The 16,127-nt window shown below is 35.0% G+C and overlaps 1 protein-coding gene across 1 annotated transcript; it reads left to right on the forward strand.

Annotated features, from left to right (window-relative positions):
- Window positions 1-6,513: 6,513 nt before the first annotated feature.
- LOC111051330 (alpha-tocopherol transfer protein-like) lies at window positions 6,514-14,487 on the forward strand (the record flags this gene model as incomplete). The annotated part of the gene is given in 4 exon segments (XM_039444856.1): window positions 6,514-6,763; window positions 8,178-8,288; window positions 8,702-8,807; window positions 12,944-14,487. Coding segments are annotated over 4 exon segments (610 nt in total), but the record flags the coding sequence as incomplete, so codon positions are not given.
- Window positions 14,488-16,127: the final 1,640 nt, after the last annotated feature.

Below are 16,127 nucleotides of genomic sequence, written 5' to 3' on the forward strand. Positions count from 1 at the left end.
TGAAGAAGAAGAAGGGGAATAAGAGTTGGAAGGAAAAGGAGGGAGAGGAGATGGTGAAGGATCAGGAGAAGGAGAAGGTGGAGGATAAGGAGAAGGAGGAAAATAAGGTGAAGAAGAAGGAGACGAAGAAGAAGAAGAAGAAGAAGAAGAAGAAGAAGAAGAAGAAGAAGAAGAAGAAGAAGAAGAAGAAGAAGAAGAAGAGAAGAAGAAGAAGAAGAAGGTGTAGGCGCAGAAGAAGAAGGAGGAGGAGAAGAAGAAGTAAAAAAAGAAAAAGAAAAAAAGAAGATGAAGAAGAAGAAGAAGAAGAAGAAGAAGAAGAAATTAGAATAGCAGACTGCACTTTTGGAAGCACGGCAAGATTATATTGGAAATTGGTGGGATTTGAGAGTTTTCCAATTACAATGTTTTAAGGGTCGGCTATGGGTAGCTCTGAAAGCACTGCTACAATTGTCTTTTTCAAGTTCAAGGTTCTCGGATTCTGTAGCTGTTTCTCTCTCTCTCTCTCTCTGTCTTTCTCTCATTTTTTTCTCTCTCTGTCTCTCTATCTATCTTTCTTCGATTTCTCCTTTCCATCTCTAACTCCTCAGTCTCTCTCACCCTCTCATCCTCGCTTTCTTTGGCTTTCCCCTCTCACTCTCACTCTCTTCTTACACGTCGTCTGTTGATGAGAGAGATAATGATTATTATTCTATTTCCTTTTCTGAGAGTCGACAATTATATGTTGAAACACCGCCGATTTATGAAGTTACATCAAAATATTCTATTATCGATAACCAAATTGCATTCAATCTTCATTCTGATTTTTTATACTCTGTAGAATTCGTTGCATAGTATTAGCTATACTGTCAATTATTGCAGATCAGTTCTCTTCCATAAAAAACAACTCACATCTGATCTAGTCGACTATCAACTCCATCTTAAATATTACTTCATTAACATAGTATATATGCAGTTCTCATGATCCAATAAAGAAATTATCATTGAGAACAAATTCTCTGGTAGCTCATTTTATTATTTCAAAGATTACAAACAATTTATGGAATAGTAGCATTGTGTCTCTTAATGTGTGACTGTCTATTTCATGTTATATTTTTGAGACTTTGTCTTGTGCTTTTTTGGCTGGCTATTTTATTTATTTGGCGACGTAGCCGAGTTTGAAAAAGCCGAGCTTCATCTAATGAGAATAAATAGGATAAGCAGACCAATATTAATCAGATACTGGCTTGAGAACTCAATTTTGAATACTGGAACTTTTGAATATCAGTGAAGCTAATAAGTAATAAATAGTAATATAATGAGTACTAGCCGTCAGGCTCGCTTCGCTCGCCATATCCGTCTAGCCAGGGGGCTCCGCCCTCTGGACCCCCGACTGCATCGTCCAAGAATGAAATCAGCAGGCTCGCTTCGCTCGCTTGCATTTTTCATTTGAGCATTCGTATATGTTAGGACAATCCAGTCGGGGGCCAGACTAAACGTATGGCTAAACGGATATGGCGAGCAAGGCAAGCCTGACGGCTAGTAACATAATATCCCAGGATTGAGAGCAGTGCCCAATCAATTTTCCGCGATAAATGCATTTAAATCTTCAACTTGGTGCCAACCTAACAAAGTCAACTCAACTTAATGCCAACTGACAAAATTATTAATTTAGTTGCCAGTTAACAACTGTTTCGGTACTCTACTAGATTATAGTTCTATAGTAACATATGATATGGAAATTTCAATTTAATTAAGAGATTGGGAGAAGAAGAATATACATGCTAAAAGACGAACTTTCAACCCTTAGAGTTAAATATTGTCAAAAGATTTCTTAGTGCGCCTCTAAAGGGCCAACTGAACATACCTACCAAATTTGAACGTTTTTGGTCCGGTAGATTTTTAGTACTGCGAGTGAGTGAGTGAGTGAGTCAGTCAGTCAGTCAGTGAGTGCCATTTCGCTTTTATATATATAGATTATAATTATAATATAAGTAATTTGTGAAAGATAAACCTCTTCCAAATAACTTAGCTATACAATAAATTGAAGGTACAATGAATTGCGGAAATGAAGCTTATCTTTCGAGTTCTCATCTTAATGGTGAATGGTTTTCTTGGGGAAAATTCGAGTAGAAGACACGTAAAGTTTGAATAAACCTGTTTTTCTTTCTCCACCGGCAAAGATTGTTTTGTATTTGTGGGACTTGGAACCCTTTTTCAAATTCCTCTTCCACATTCACCACCTTCCAAGCGTTCTTTGTTCACATTCCTCTGGAAGAGACAAGTGAACACTTTTATTCCTCTTATTTTCCTCCTTCATTTTTCTTCTTCTTCTCCTTCTTCTTCTCCTTCTTCTTCTCCTTCTTCTTCTTCTTCTTCTTCTTCTTCTTTTTCTTCTTCTTCTTCTTGTTCTTCTTCTTCTTCTCCCTCTTTTTCTTCTTCTTTCTTCTTCTTCTTCTTCTTCTTCTTCTCTTCTTTTTCTTCTTCTTCTTCTCCCTCTTCTTTCTTCTTTCTTCTCTCTTCTTCTTCTTCTTCTTCTTTTCTTCTTCTCTTCTCTTCTCTTCTCTTCTTCTTCTTCGCTCTCCTTCTCTTCTTTTCTTCTTCTTCTTCTGCTTCTCTTCTTCTTCTTCTTCTTCTCTTCTTCTTCTTCTTCTTCTCTCTTCTTCTTCTTCTTCTTCTTCTCTTCTTTTCTTTTCTTCTTTTTCTTCTGTTTCAATCCCATTCTCACGTGATCACACACTTAAGTTTCATTCTGAATATATTCCCCAAATCTCCTATAATTAGCAAATTTGCTCTTCTATCTTTCTCCACTACCATTATAACGTGGACCTCACTATAGGAAGAACTGAATTTTTCCGGATGGTCACGTTAATTCGTCGGTCCCGGCTGCCTGAAAAGCAGTCGTTAGGTCATGTCGGAGAGGCTCTAAAATTGATCAGTTGCGACCTGAAAACTCTGACACCAGACCTGAGCCAGCCAGGTCACACGATATTATTATTAATCCTGTAAAATCTAATAATTAGATTTTCCTACAGTTACGTTGAAAAGTGGCCATTGCTGCACTGATTACAGAACGCAAAGAATCACTTTTCCGCTCTAGTGCGGGAAAAATTTTTCTGCATCCAGATTTGCAACATGGCAACGCAAAATACTTAGTAGGTTATATGGAGGCAACAGTGCAGCAAAATCAAAATGAAGTTGGTAACAGTGACTGCTGTGGCTGCTATAGTGAGCAGAGGTGCAACCAAGCACAACGCGCTAATTATTATTCATTTATATTATAATGGAGGACAACGAGGACTTAGGATTTTAGGATTAAGGTTTTTATCAATAATAAAATTACACAGAAAAACATTTGATGCATTTCAGGCAATTTTACCCATAATTACCCACTTTTCATATTCAATGGTAACTGTAGGAAAAACTTAATGTGAAATACGTGCGCAAAGTTCCTCTGCTGCACTCAAGAAACCATTCCGCCCTCGCCTACGGCTCGGGCGTAAACGTTTCTTTCGGTGCAGCAAACTGTCACTTTGCGCACTAGTTGCACAAATAACTATAGTAGATTATTCACTGTAGTTGCATTTCTTCAAGAGACTGAATACAGTACAACATCACTCAAACCAGTTGTATTGGAAATCCTTCAACTAGTTTTACTGAGACAATGTCAACTTGTTTCACTCATTCACAACTAGATGGCGTGCAGACGTGTTTGTAGAACTTGTAAGATGTTTTTCAAACCAGTTTTGTTTTTTCTAAGCCTGTTTCAAATCAGAGTGCTATTATATGTCATCGGTTTGTCATGGCAAGGCTGATTCTCAGGCAAAGATGAATCAATACTTATTATTTAAAGTCATGTATAGTTTTACTATAGTGAGGTTCACGTTATAATGGCAGTGTTTGATTAGCAATGGTATTGATATCCTTGTATATCATTCAACAAAGAAGATAGCGCTATCTCTTTCTCGCATTGCTCTGTTGCCAGGTCGTCTGACAATGTAGAATCCTATTATATTAAGCGAGCGATTTCTGTATTTTCATATCTGGTTATCTATCTGGTTATTTATAATTATTTATATCTGGTTATTTATGTTCAACGGATCTCAAAAACGGCTCTAACGATGTTCACGAAATTTGGAACATAGTAGGTTTATGATATAAAAATTCGATTGCACTAGGTCTCATCCTTGGGAAAACTCGCTGAACGACATTTAAAGGATAATAATTCATCCTTGGCTGGAACAGCTGTGGAATTAATAATTATTTGACAAAATATTTTATCTTAATTTTGTAAATTCATTATGAGATTATCACAAAATATAATTTATTGCTTAATAAAATATCATTGATTATATCAAACAAGAATGAGCAGTTAATATTACATCAATAAACCTGTATCAGCTATCGTCTATAGAAGGCATTGACAAGACAGAGGTTCGACAACGTTGTTCTCCTATGTTGTTTCTCCACTGCCATTATAACTTGGCCCCTCACTATAGTTCAGGTTGTGGTTCATGTCATGAAGGCTTGGAGGCATGAATCTACAGGCTTGATGGGTGGTTCATGTCAAAAGTTTACATTATTTGACCTTGAATCATTCTTCCATGTGAAACACTTCTATAGTGAGGTCCACGTTGTAATGGAAGTGGAGAAAGATAGGAGAACAACGTTGTTGATCCTCTGTCTTGTCAATGCCTTCCATAGACGGTAGCTGATACAGGTTTATTGATGTAATATTAACTGTTCATTCTCGATTAAAATAATCAGTTATACTCTATCAAGCAAGAAATTATATTTTTCAGTGATTTATAATGAATTTTCATAATCGAGATTGAATATTTTGTAAATTTCTACATTGTTTTGATTGATGATTGATTGATTGAGCTTTATTTATGTAGATTACAATATATACTGGCTATACAATTATTACAATAGCTTACAATACAGCAAAATTATAGATGAATTTACATTATATAGACTAAGAAAATAATTATTGAACTGTATATGATATGAAAAAAGCAATTGTAATATAATAACTATAGATAATAATATATTGTTATGCATCTACACAAATTGGCGGAGCTTTGGACATATCAATGTCCATTCTTCGGAAAGAATATTAAAAATATCCTCCCCACTAACTCTCTACCAAAATACCATTGTTGAAAGACGTTCTGGCAACAGAGCGGAAGCGAGAAAGAGATGGTGCTATCCGCTTTGTTGAATGATAGACAAGGATGGCAATACCATTGCTAATCAAACACCGCCATTATAGCGTGGACCTCACTATAGACTAATGTTAGATAAGAATCGCTTTCCACTGTTAGTATTGGAAGAATGGAAAGCATCGATTTTATATCTTACTAGCTCAGATAACCCGTGCTCCGTCAGGGCATAATTAAAAACTTGACCTCCTGAAATCTTGACGAATTGAAAATAGATCTGTAGCCAGCCCTGGTAAATCAAGAATCTATATGCGAAATTCCAAGTTTTTAGTCCAGTAGTTCAGACGTGATGATGCGTCATTCGTGAATTTCCCTTTCCGTAAGTGTTTAAGCCAATCTCTCCTTTATTATACTAGTAGTTCTGTGAACAGTAGACCTCACGCAGTATTCTCATCCACAAGTACCTGATTGAAACTTTAGACCTTATGGAAATACAGCAATAGACTGGCTCCTCCGCACATTTGTGAAATCACTTGTCAGCTGATTTATGATGAATAATTCTATAGTCTGATTTTTACACCAATATTGGCGTATGAAGGAGGCTCATTTTTCCTTTCATAATATGAATAAATATCAAAGGAAAAATGAACCTCCTTCATATGCCAATATTAGAGTAAAAATCAGACTATAGAATTATTCATCATAAATCATCTGACAATTAGTGATTTCACAGATATGTGGAGAAGCCAGTCTATTGCTTTATTTCCATAAGGTCTATAGTTTCAATCAGGTACTTGTGGATGAGACTACTTCGTGAGGTCTACTGTTCACAGAACTACTAGTATAATAAAGGAGAGTTTGGCCTTTACACGTACGGGATAGGAAATCCATGTTTGACGCATCATCACGTCTGAACAGGATAATATCATTATCCTTGAAATGCAAAATTTCCAAAAACCTTGTATATACGTCGACGCGCAATTAAGAAAGGAACATACCTGTCAAATTTCATGGAAATCTATTACCGCGTTTCGCCGTAAATGCGCTACAGATAAACATTCAAACATTCAAACATTGATAGAAATTCCAAACCGTCGACTTGAATCTTAGACCTCACTTCGCTCGGTCAATTATGGGTGAATGAACTAATCCAATCCATATCTTCTTAAAATGTATGAATTAAGGGCTACATTCTTCTATTCATGAAATAGAATTATAGTAGCCTTTGAAATTAATAAAATAATAGATTAAGAATTCAAATAATAAGAACTAGTTTCAGTGTTCACACAGACGTCAGGTTTTGAAATTTCAAAATGTTGTACTATAATTTTTATTTTATAAATAATCTAATCCATTGATTTTTTGGTTGCAGGTTTTTCTGCGTGCTCCCAAAACTGACCCCCCAAGGGGACCGAGTGACAATTTTGAAAATCTTCGACTCAGATGTGAGCAAATTCAACCCGGTTCAGCTGTTCAAGACAGCCTTCATGCAGCTGGACTGTCACCTCCCTGAGGACATGTGTCGGCGACACATCCTAGTCTACGACATGAAGGGAGGCTCTATTGGACATGTCGGTACCCTGACTATACCTGTTGTCAAGAAGTTTTTCACTAGCGGATTGGTGAGTAAATGTTTATAATAATTGAAATGAAAATTTTTGGTAGTTCATCATTTTTTCAACTAGTTTACGAACTATTTGGCAACGTTGCGAAGCTGGAAAAGATAGATGTGGGACAAATAGATGTAGGTCATAATCAAAATGAGATGTAGGTCTGATGTGGGACAAAAGGATAGCAAACCAATGATATTTAATCAGGTACTGACTCTATAACTAAGATCTCACTATAGCGAATTCTTTATAGTTCAGCCTATGGATAATCAGAGTACATTGTTATGAGAGATTCTCATATCTTATGCCTGAATAAATAGTTACTCATTTATTCTTTATTGATTGATACAACGAGTACATCATCAAAATGATGGAGAGAGGAAAAATAAGGTAACCTTGTGCTATTCCTCCAAGGAATATCATAGAAAAATGTATATCAAGTTGGATTATGTGAAACCATTGAAAATAATGATACCTTGTGAGAAAATGGGTTATAAACTCAATCAATTATTTCAATAGAGCTACCTACTTGAAACATTAATTACAAAAAATCATCATCTCATCATCTTCACTTCAGGGATTAGGTCTATTAATGAACCTGTTTCGGTACCCATCTCTTTCTTGGTCTCCCTACATCTCTTTTTCCTGTAGGTCTATAGTTTTGGACTACAACGGGAATTCTTCCAGGTGGCATTCTATCCAAATGACTGCACCAGTTGCGTCCATTTTGAATGACTCTTTCATGTAGAGGAGCAACCAATAAAACCTGTCTTATATCAGTATTTCTGATTCTATCAACTCTAGTGCAGCCAAATACACTCCTTAGAAACCTCATTTCTTCAGCTTGAATTCGACTGTTTATTCTACGTGTGTGAATCCAGTTACAAAAAAAGAATTCTTATTTTATTTTAGACACGACCAGTTTTGGCTGATCAAGCCATCAACAAGTGCCAAATGAAAACGAGTTATGAATATTGTTTTCAAACATGTATTTTCCTGGTAAAAATTTTAAATTTGTATAGCTTCTGTTGCTGAGAATCCATGGCCATGAAGGTCAACATTTTTCCCGAAAAACGTAACATTTTTCTCCAAAAAACATGACATTTTTTCCGTAAAACCTGACATTCACCTCATCTGAATATATATCATTCAAACCATCAATGAGCCTCACAACTGTCATACTCCAGCCGTGACTGACAGTTCAATGTGCCCATCTGTTAGCACGGAAGTGAACCTGGTCAAAAACTTTTGGTGATGAGCGGGTTTGAGCCCGGGATCTCTAAGCTGCTACGCAATCACGGATCACTCCATTTTTTGGTTTCATTTGATAGTGGAGTTGAGTTTTCGGAAAATTTATATTTTACTACATTTCACTCCCTTTTTTATATATTGATTTTTATATACAATTTTTACCTACATGTTTCAGGTTGGTATGCCTACAAGATACACGTCATTCCATGTGGTTAACGCACCCACATTCGCTGAATCCTTCATCTCACTCACAAAATCCTTCCTTAAGGACAAACTAGCTAAGAGGGTAAGATAATCCTAGTATCATTTTTTAAGGTAGATTACTCCCATCATATTAATATATATTTGAGACTAGCAGGTATCCCGTATAAGGGTCTGATTAAAAACTTGACAAACTGAAAGCTTGACCTTCTGAAATCTTGAAGAATTTGAACTAGGCTTATAACCATCCTTTGTGAATTAAGAACCTACATGCGAAATTTCAAGTTAATCAGTCCAGTAGTTCAGATGTGATGATGCGTCATTCGTGTATTTCCTATCCCGTAAGCTACTTGTATAAGCCAATATTCTTTTCTTTATTATATTATATAGATGAATTTCGAATGCATTGATTCCAGCTGATCTATCATATATTATAATTCATTTTGAATTGTATCCTATTTATTTGATATAACTTGATATATTTATTTTATTTTTCAGGTACATGTCCACTCCGAAATCACAGGTCTTCATGAATTCATCCCGAAGGAAATCCTCCCAGAAGAATACGGTGGTACTTACTCCAAAACCATGAGTCAACTCAGAGGTGAGAGACTAAATATTGAATCGATTTCAGAGAATATCTATATCTCCAAACTCCACTTCTTGATGCATGATTCATCAACACGATTCTAAACAGATCTGGAAATTACTTTTTCCTACAGTTACCTTGAAAAGTGGCCATTGCTGCACTGATTACAGAACGCAAAGAATCACTTTTCCGCTCTAGTGCGGGAAAAATTTTTCTGCACTCCAGATTTGCAACATGGCAACGCAAAATACTTAGTAGGTTATATGGAGCAACAGTGCAGCAAAATCAAAATGAAGTTGGTAAGAGTGACTGCTGTGGCTGCTATAGTGAGCAGAGGTGCAACCAAGCACAACGCGCTAATTATTATTCATTATATATTATAACCAAGGCAATGAGGACTTAGTATTTTAGGATTAAGATTTTTTTATCAATAATAAAATTACACAGAAAACATTTGATGGATTTCAGGCAATTTTACCCATAATTACCCACTTTTCATATTCAATGGTAACTGTAGGAAAAACTTAATGTGAATACGTGCGCAAAGTTCCCTGCTGCACTCAAAAACCATTCCGTCCTCGCCTACGGCTCGGGCGTAATAGTATATTTCGCACCTAGAGCAGAAAATGAGATTTTTCCAGCTCGAAATCGGTTTTCAAGTCCGAGGCCGTAGGCCGAGGACTAGAAAAGATTGAGAGCTGGAAAAACATTTTTGCCCGTGGTGCGAACGATATTTTTCGCCACACTACAGGTATTGCTGACAAAATAAATAAAGAATACAAATAAAGAATACTCGTTAAGCTATCGTACCTATCTCTTGATTTTAGTGGTAGAAGATTTGCAGTCAGGATTTCAGATTCTTTTAAAATTTCACTTGGAATACCACAGTCATCTTCAAGCATTTTTGAAAATTCGGAATGCACTAATCAACAATAAATAATTGAATAAAACTGGTTGCGAAGCGAATTAGTTTGATTCGAAACTGGAACTAAAATCATGGCGACTTCAGCTTATTATGAAAGTGGACACTCGCCCGATCTAGCGGAACTTATTATAATAATTAGCGCATTGTTTCCAGCCATAAGCGGCTGGAAAGAGACAACTTTCTGGCCTAGACCGGAAAAGAAACCCTTTTCTTACGTCGTCTGCAAACAAGGTCTTTCAGATCTACGTAGGGACTGGAAAACAGCTGCTTTCTGTGCAGTGTGGCGAAAACGTTTCTTTCGGTGCAGCAAACTGACACTTTGCGCACTAGTTGCACAAATAACTATTTCGCCACACTGCACAGAAAGCAGCTGTTTTCCAGTCCCTACGTAGATCTTAAAGACCTTGTTTGCAGACGACTCTCGTCTGACGTAAGAAACAGATTTCTTTCCGGGCTAGGCCGGAAAGAGTACTCTTTCCAGCCGCTCATGGAAGTCCGTAGTTAATAAGTCATTCTCTAGATCAGGCGAGTGCAAACTTTCTTCATTTGCAGTCGCCATTATTTCAGTTCGAATTTCGAATCAAAATAATTCAGCATTCGCTTTTCAACCATTTTCATTCAATTATTTATTGTTGATTAGCACATTCCAGATTTTAAAAAATGCTTGAAGATGATGATGCCTGTGATATTCCAAGTGAAATTTTGAAAGAATCTGAAATTCTGACTGCAAATATTCTACCACTAGAATCAAGAGATAGGTATGATAACGAGTATTCTTCATTTTCTATTCTTCATTTATTTTGTCAGCAATACCTGTAGTGTAGCGAAAAATATCGTTCGCCCCATGGGCAAAAATGTTTTTCCGGCTCTCAATCTTTTCTAGTCCTTGGCCTACGGCCTCAGACTTGAAAACCGATTATGAGCCGGAAAAATCTCATATTCTGCTCTAGGTGCGAAATATACTATTGTAATAATTCTTGATAGGATTAAACTGCCATTGAGCATTTAATCACTTTCCAAGAAGTATCTTGTTCTGTCCTATAGGAAAATCGTGGGTTTGTAGAGAAGGGACCATGAGAATAAGAATTGATTTCAAAATGTCACAATCTGACATACCAAGCAGCCAAACTACCACAGACTAAGCTGCTCTACCATTGGTTTTCGCCAACCAATAGCATTGCGAGGAAGATTTGGAGGGGGAGCCAATCAGCTTCAACTGTCACGTCATTTGTGAAAATCAATTTGAGTTGGAGATAGATTAGAAGAAATCTGTTTCAATTGCTAACCGCTAGATAGAGTTCTAAAAGTATTTTTACTTTCCTTGCCCTATTACCATAGGTAAGGAAAGTATTGCTTTCCGAAAAAAATTAAGGTACCCCAATTTCTGAATTCCTCAGGTCCCCTGAGTCCAAAAAAGTGGTTTTTGGGTATTGGTCTGTACGTGTGTGTGTGTATGGGTGTATGTGCGTCTGTGTACACGATATCTCATCTCCGAATTAACGAAATGACTTGAAATTTGGAACTTAAGGTCCTTACAATATAAGGATCCGACACGAACAATTTCGATCAAATGCAATTCAAGATGGAGGCTAAAATGACGAAAATGTTGTCAGAAACAGGGGTTTTCGCGATTTTCTCGAAAACGGCTTCAACGATTTTTATCAAATTTATACCTAGAATAGTTATTGATAAGCTCTATTAACTGCCACAAATTCCATATCTGTATAAATTTCAGGAGCTCCGCCCCATCTATGCAAAGTTTAATTTTTGTTTCCCTATTATCAGGCTTCAGATACAATTTAAACAAAGAATTTAAAGTGAAAAAAGATTCAGCATGAAAATCTCCTCTACATTAATGCTTTTAACATTTTCACATAAAATTGAAAATAAGCTCGAAATTCGAGAAAATGTTATTCAATTGCAAACTGTTTGCAACTGTTGATTCTATTAAATCATTCACTATGAAGAGATAGCAGACCTCGTGTGTCTCCAGCGTTATTGTCTCATCACCAGCTGTCTCATATCTTTGAATAGTAGACTTGTGATGCGCGTGAACACTAGCGTCAGGTGATCAATTTTCATAACGACAAGGAAAGTTGTGTGAGTGTACCACACCAGATTTGTTGATATGGATACGCAATATAACAGTATAGTCAAGACACCTAGTAGATACCACAAAGTATATAGTGAGGTCCACGTTATAATAGTAGTATTTGATTATCGTTGGTATTGTGTATCAAGTTGAGATGATACTGTATCATATTGTGTTGATACTGTATCATGTGGTTGTTCTCGTTCTATAGTGAGGTCCACGTTATAATATTAGTATTTGATTATCGTTGGTGTTGTGTATCAAGTTGAGATGATACTGTATCATATTGTGTTGATACTGTATCATGTTGTGGTTGTTCTCGTTCTATAGTGAGGTCCACGTTATAATAGTGGTATTTGATTATCGTTGGTGTTGTGTATCAAGTTGAGATGATACTGTATCATTTTGTTTTGATACTGTATCATGTTGTGGTTGTTTTTGTTCTATAGTGATGTCCACGTTATTATGACAGTATTCGATTGACATTGGTGTTGCTATCCTTCTCTATCATTCCACAAAGCAGATGAAACTATATCCTTTTCTAGCTCCGAAACGTTTCCTGACCATTGTTCAACAATGTAGCAATATCTTCAATTCAATAAAATATTCAATCTTCATTATGAAAGTTTATTATTCAATCACTGAAGCTTATATATTGTACATGTACCTACTTACTTATTTATTTATCATTCATAATCTACTTAAGGACAAAGAAACAAACAGTCCAAAACTTCTTTTTATCCCAATTTCATAAAATGAATTGTCCAAATAAAAGATATGTGAGACTTTTTAATTCTTCACGAATTTCCACATTGAAACAAAACATTACATATATTTTAAATTTTGAATTTAAAAGCTTTATATGGAAGTCCAAAAACAGAATATTACACATCTATCCTTGGAAGTCGATTCATGGAGAAGATTTAGTACAAATCTTTAGTAAAAAATCTGAAGAAATCTTCTATTATGGGTAGATAAATATTCATTTTTTATTTATCACATTGTGTACAAATACTTAACATGAGGAAAGGCACAACAGGCTCATGCCCAAAACTGTTCCATTTCCAATTTATACTATACTGTCCAAATCAATTTTTGTGTGATTTATTATTAATTTTGTATTTTATTTCCCAGATATCTCTGTTGGAGCAATGAAGGAACATCGCGAATGGTTCCAGAAGCAGGAAGAGCTGGTAGCCGACGAAACAAAACGATTGGGAAAAATTAACTCAGAGAATCATCTGGAAGGATCTTTCAGGAAAATCAATATTGATTAAATTGAATCCTACATCTTGATCACGATGCTTGTTTACTACTCAATTTGTATAAAAAAGTATATGCGAAAATCGATCTTTACTTATCATTGATGATATTGATTGATTAGATTGGATTCATTGCGATAAAAATTCTGAAATTAATAATTATTGATGTTAATGATTACTCAAATTGTATGAAAAAGTATATGAAAATTGATTGATATTGATTGATAAGATTGATTACATTGGTTATAACATAATTATTGATTATGTATCAAATCGAAATTGACATCGTATCTTCTTAGCTCAACATTAATTACTTCTGGAACGTTTGTGATAAAAAATAATTTTGTTTTTCTTGTAGATGTAATCACTATAGTCTAATAATTGAGACTCTAAATTGGAAACTATTTTGTTATGAAAACTACGATAGAATCGTATTCATGTTTTGTACAGGAATAATTGTGAATTGAAATTTAAATCCTTTATTGATTTGGTATATTATTTGTACACACAAGTTCCTAGATTTTTTAAAGATATTGTTGTGTTTTGAAGCTTGAAAGTTTCCAGTTTGTATCTAATGAATGATGGAAGTGATGCTCAAATATCCAGGTTAGAAACTACCTTTCATTTAAAATAATTTTCTATCCCCTATTACATTAGGGAAAAATACAGCATAAGATAATAATAATACAGCACACAGATCATATATTATTTTTTCTCTATTTATAGAGAATCAACCTATAAAATCAACTATTAATGATTATAATTCCTCGTCTTATTCATATGAATTCATGTTAATTTTTCAAAGCCCAACAGAATTGGATATCTTATAAAGTTGAAAATGTGAGAGCTTTTTTGGTATTATGCTGTAATCAATTGATAGACGATTATTATATATAGAGAGAGAGATCAAATTATCATCTCTCCGTTTCCCGGTAATTTGGGATATTTTCGTAGATTGTGTAGAGAATGTTTCTCTCTATCTCTTTTCTGTATAGGGCTACTTCTATTTCAAAAGGGGTACCAAGATTTTTATTTTTCTTTCTATTTCTAATGTTTCTCTCTCTTATATTGAGTTTATTATTGATATTTTTGAAAAGTCTTTACTGTTTTTCCACTTTCTTTCCAGAAATTGTCTACGTTTACTGCATTTCTATTCTCGATTTTTAATAATTTCTTATGATATAGTTAGATGGTCTTATGACCATAGTTATCCTTAGTTTTATAGCTTGTGAATATATAAGTATGATTTTCATGTCTTAAATCCATTCCTGTATTCTTAAATATTTCAACCTTTCAGGGATATTTTTTGTACTAGACTTTTCTTATAACTCTTCCGCTTTTGGGAACTTAGAACTTACTATCCACCATAGATATTTATTATTTTTGTGATTTGAATAAAAATTTTGTTCCTTGTTACTTTTGTGTATATTTATTTCTTCTTTGGGATGAATTGTTCCAAAATATTGTTCCTGTTAACTTTGTTAATCAAATTTTTTTTCATAATATTTATTCATCATATTGTGTACAAATGAGGAAAGGCACAACAGGCTCATGCCCAAAACTGTCCCATTTCCAATTTATACTATACTGTCCAAATCAAAATGTTGGTTATGTCACTTTCACTTTTCAAAATACAATTTATACTCTTCAATACTCAGATAGACGAGCATATTGTTCCAAAATACTGTTCTTTTACACTTTTTATCATTTGATTCCCCTTTAGAATATTGCTACTTGCTCATTCAATCCTCCTTCAGACAGGAGAGAGACTGAAAATTTGTTAATTTTATTCCCCTTTAGAATATTTTTTGTTCTTTGTTTCTTCGATCAATCAATTTTTTTTCGAGAGAGGGCCGACTGCGCCCTAACATCGCCCTCCTAGGTCGAAAATAAAGGCAGTCATTCTATTCTATTCCATTCTATTCTTCTTTAGATAAAGGAAAGACTGAAAATTCATATAATTTTCATTTGGGAGTTCTAGAAAACTGGAAATTGATTTATGTTTCGACGATAAACGTCTCTAGGTCATCAAGTCATGTACTTATATCTCTCTTCGAAACACTATGAGGTAATATAATCGGAAAAACTGATTTTCTCCACACTGCACAGAAAGAAGCTGTTTTCCAGTCCCTACGTAGATCTGAAAGACATTCATTGTTTGCAGACGAATCTCGTCTGACTTCAGAACAGGTTTCTGACAGAAAAGGTTTCCGGCCTAGGCCGGAGAGAGTGCCCTTTCCAGCCGCTAACATGGAACTAAGAAAGGTGATCAGAAAACAGCTGATCAAAAAACTTTTCATTATTTGTTTTCATTATTCAATCATTAAAACATTTATAATAATATCATGTTATTATCATTTGAAAGAATCAAAAATTATAAACTCAACCTCCCACATAATTGAACATAATCTTTTAGGTTATTTAGACAAATCAGAATAAAAAATGAAAACACTTGGACAATTTCCTGATATTCAGATTACCTCAGATTTGCTAGAGCTATCACCTTCCACTTCTGCTTTCCGAAGTGCTTAGTAAACAACTATTCTCATATTGTTGAGTGTGGCGAAAAATAGCGTTCGCACCAAGGGCAAAAATGTTTTTCCGGCTCTCAATCTTCTCTAGTCCTCGGCCTACAGCCTTAGACTTGAAAACCGATTTCGAGCTGGAAAAATCTCATTTTCTGTTCTAGGTGCGTAATATACTATAATGAAACTGTACATGTGACGAAAATTCTGACTGCATTTAATTCGCGCATCAGAGCCACAGAGTATAGAATTTATTATGGCAGTATTTGATTAATATTGGTGTTGCTGACCTTGTCTATCACACGACAATCCAGATAGCGCTATCCTTCTCTATACTCTGTGATCAGAGCACGATACATAATGACAATGAGTTTATGAAAGCTTATCGCTCATTTGAAGATGTGACAAACTACACTCAAGTTGAGATGATACTGTATCATATTGATTTGATGTTGTATCATGTGAGGTGATACTGTATCGTATTAATTTGATACTGTATCATGTGCGGTGATACTGTATCATATTGATTTG

Source organism: Nilaparvata lugens, unplaced genomic scaffold, assembly GCF_014356525.2.
Source record: "Nilaparvata lugens isolate BPH unplaced genomic scaffold, ASM1435652v1 scaffold5677, whole genome shotgun sequence".
In the NCBI taxonomy this organism is placed as follows: domain Eukaryota; kingdom Metazoa; phylum Arthropoda; class Insecta; order Hemiptera; family Delphacidae; genus Nilaparvata; species Nilaparvata lugens.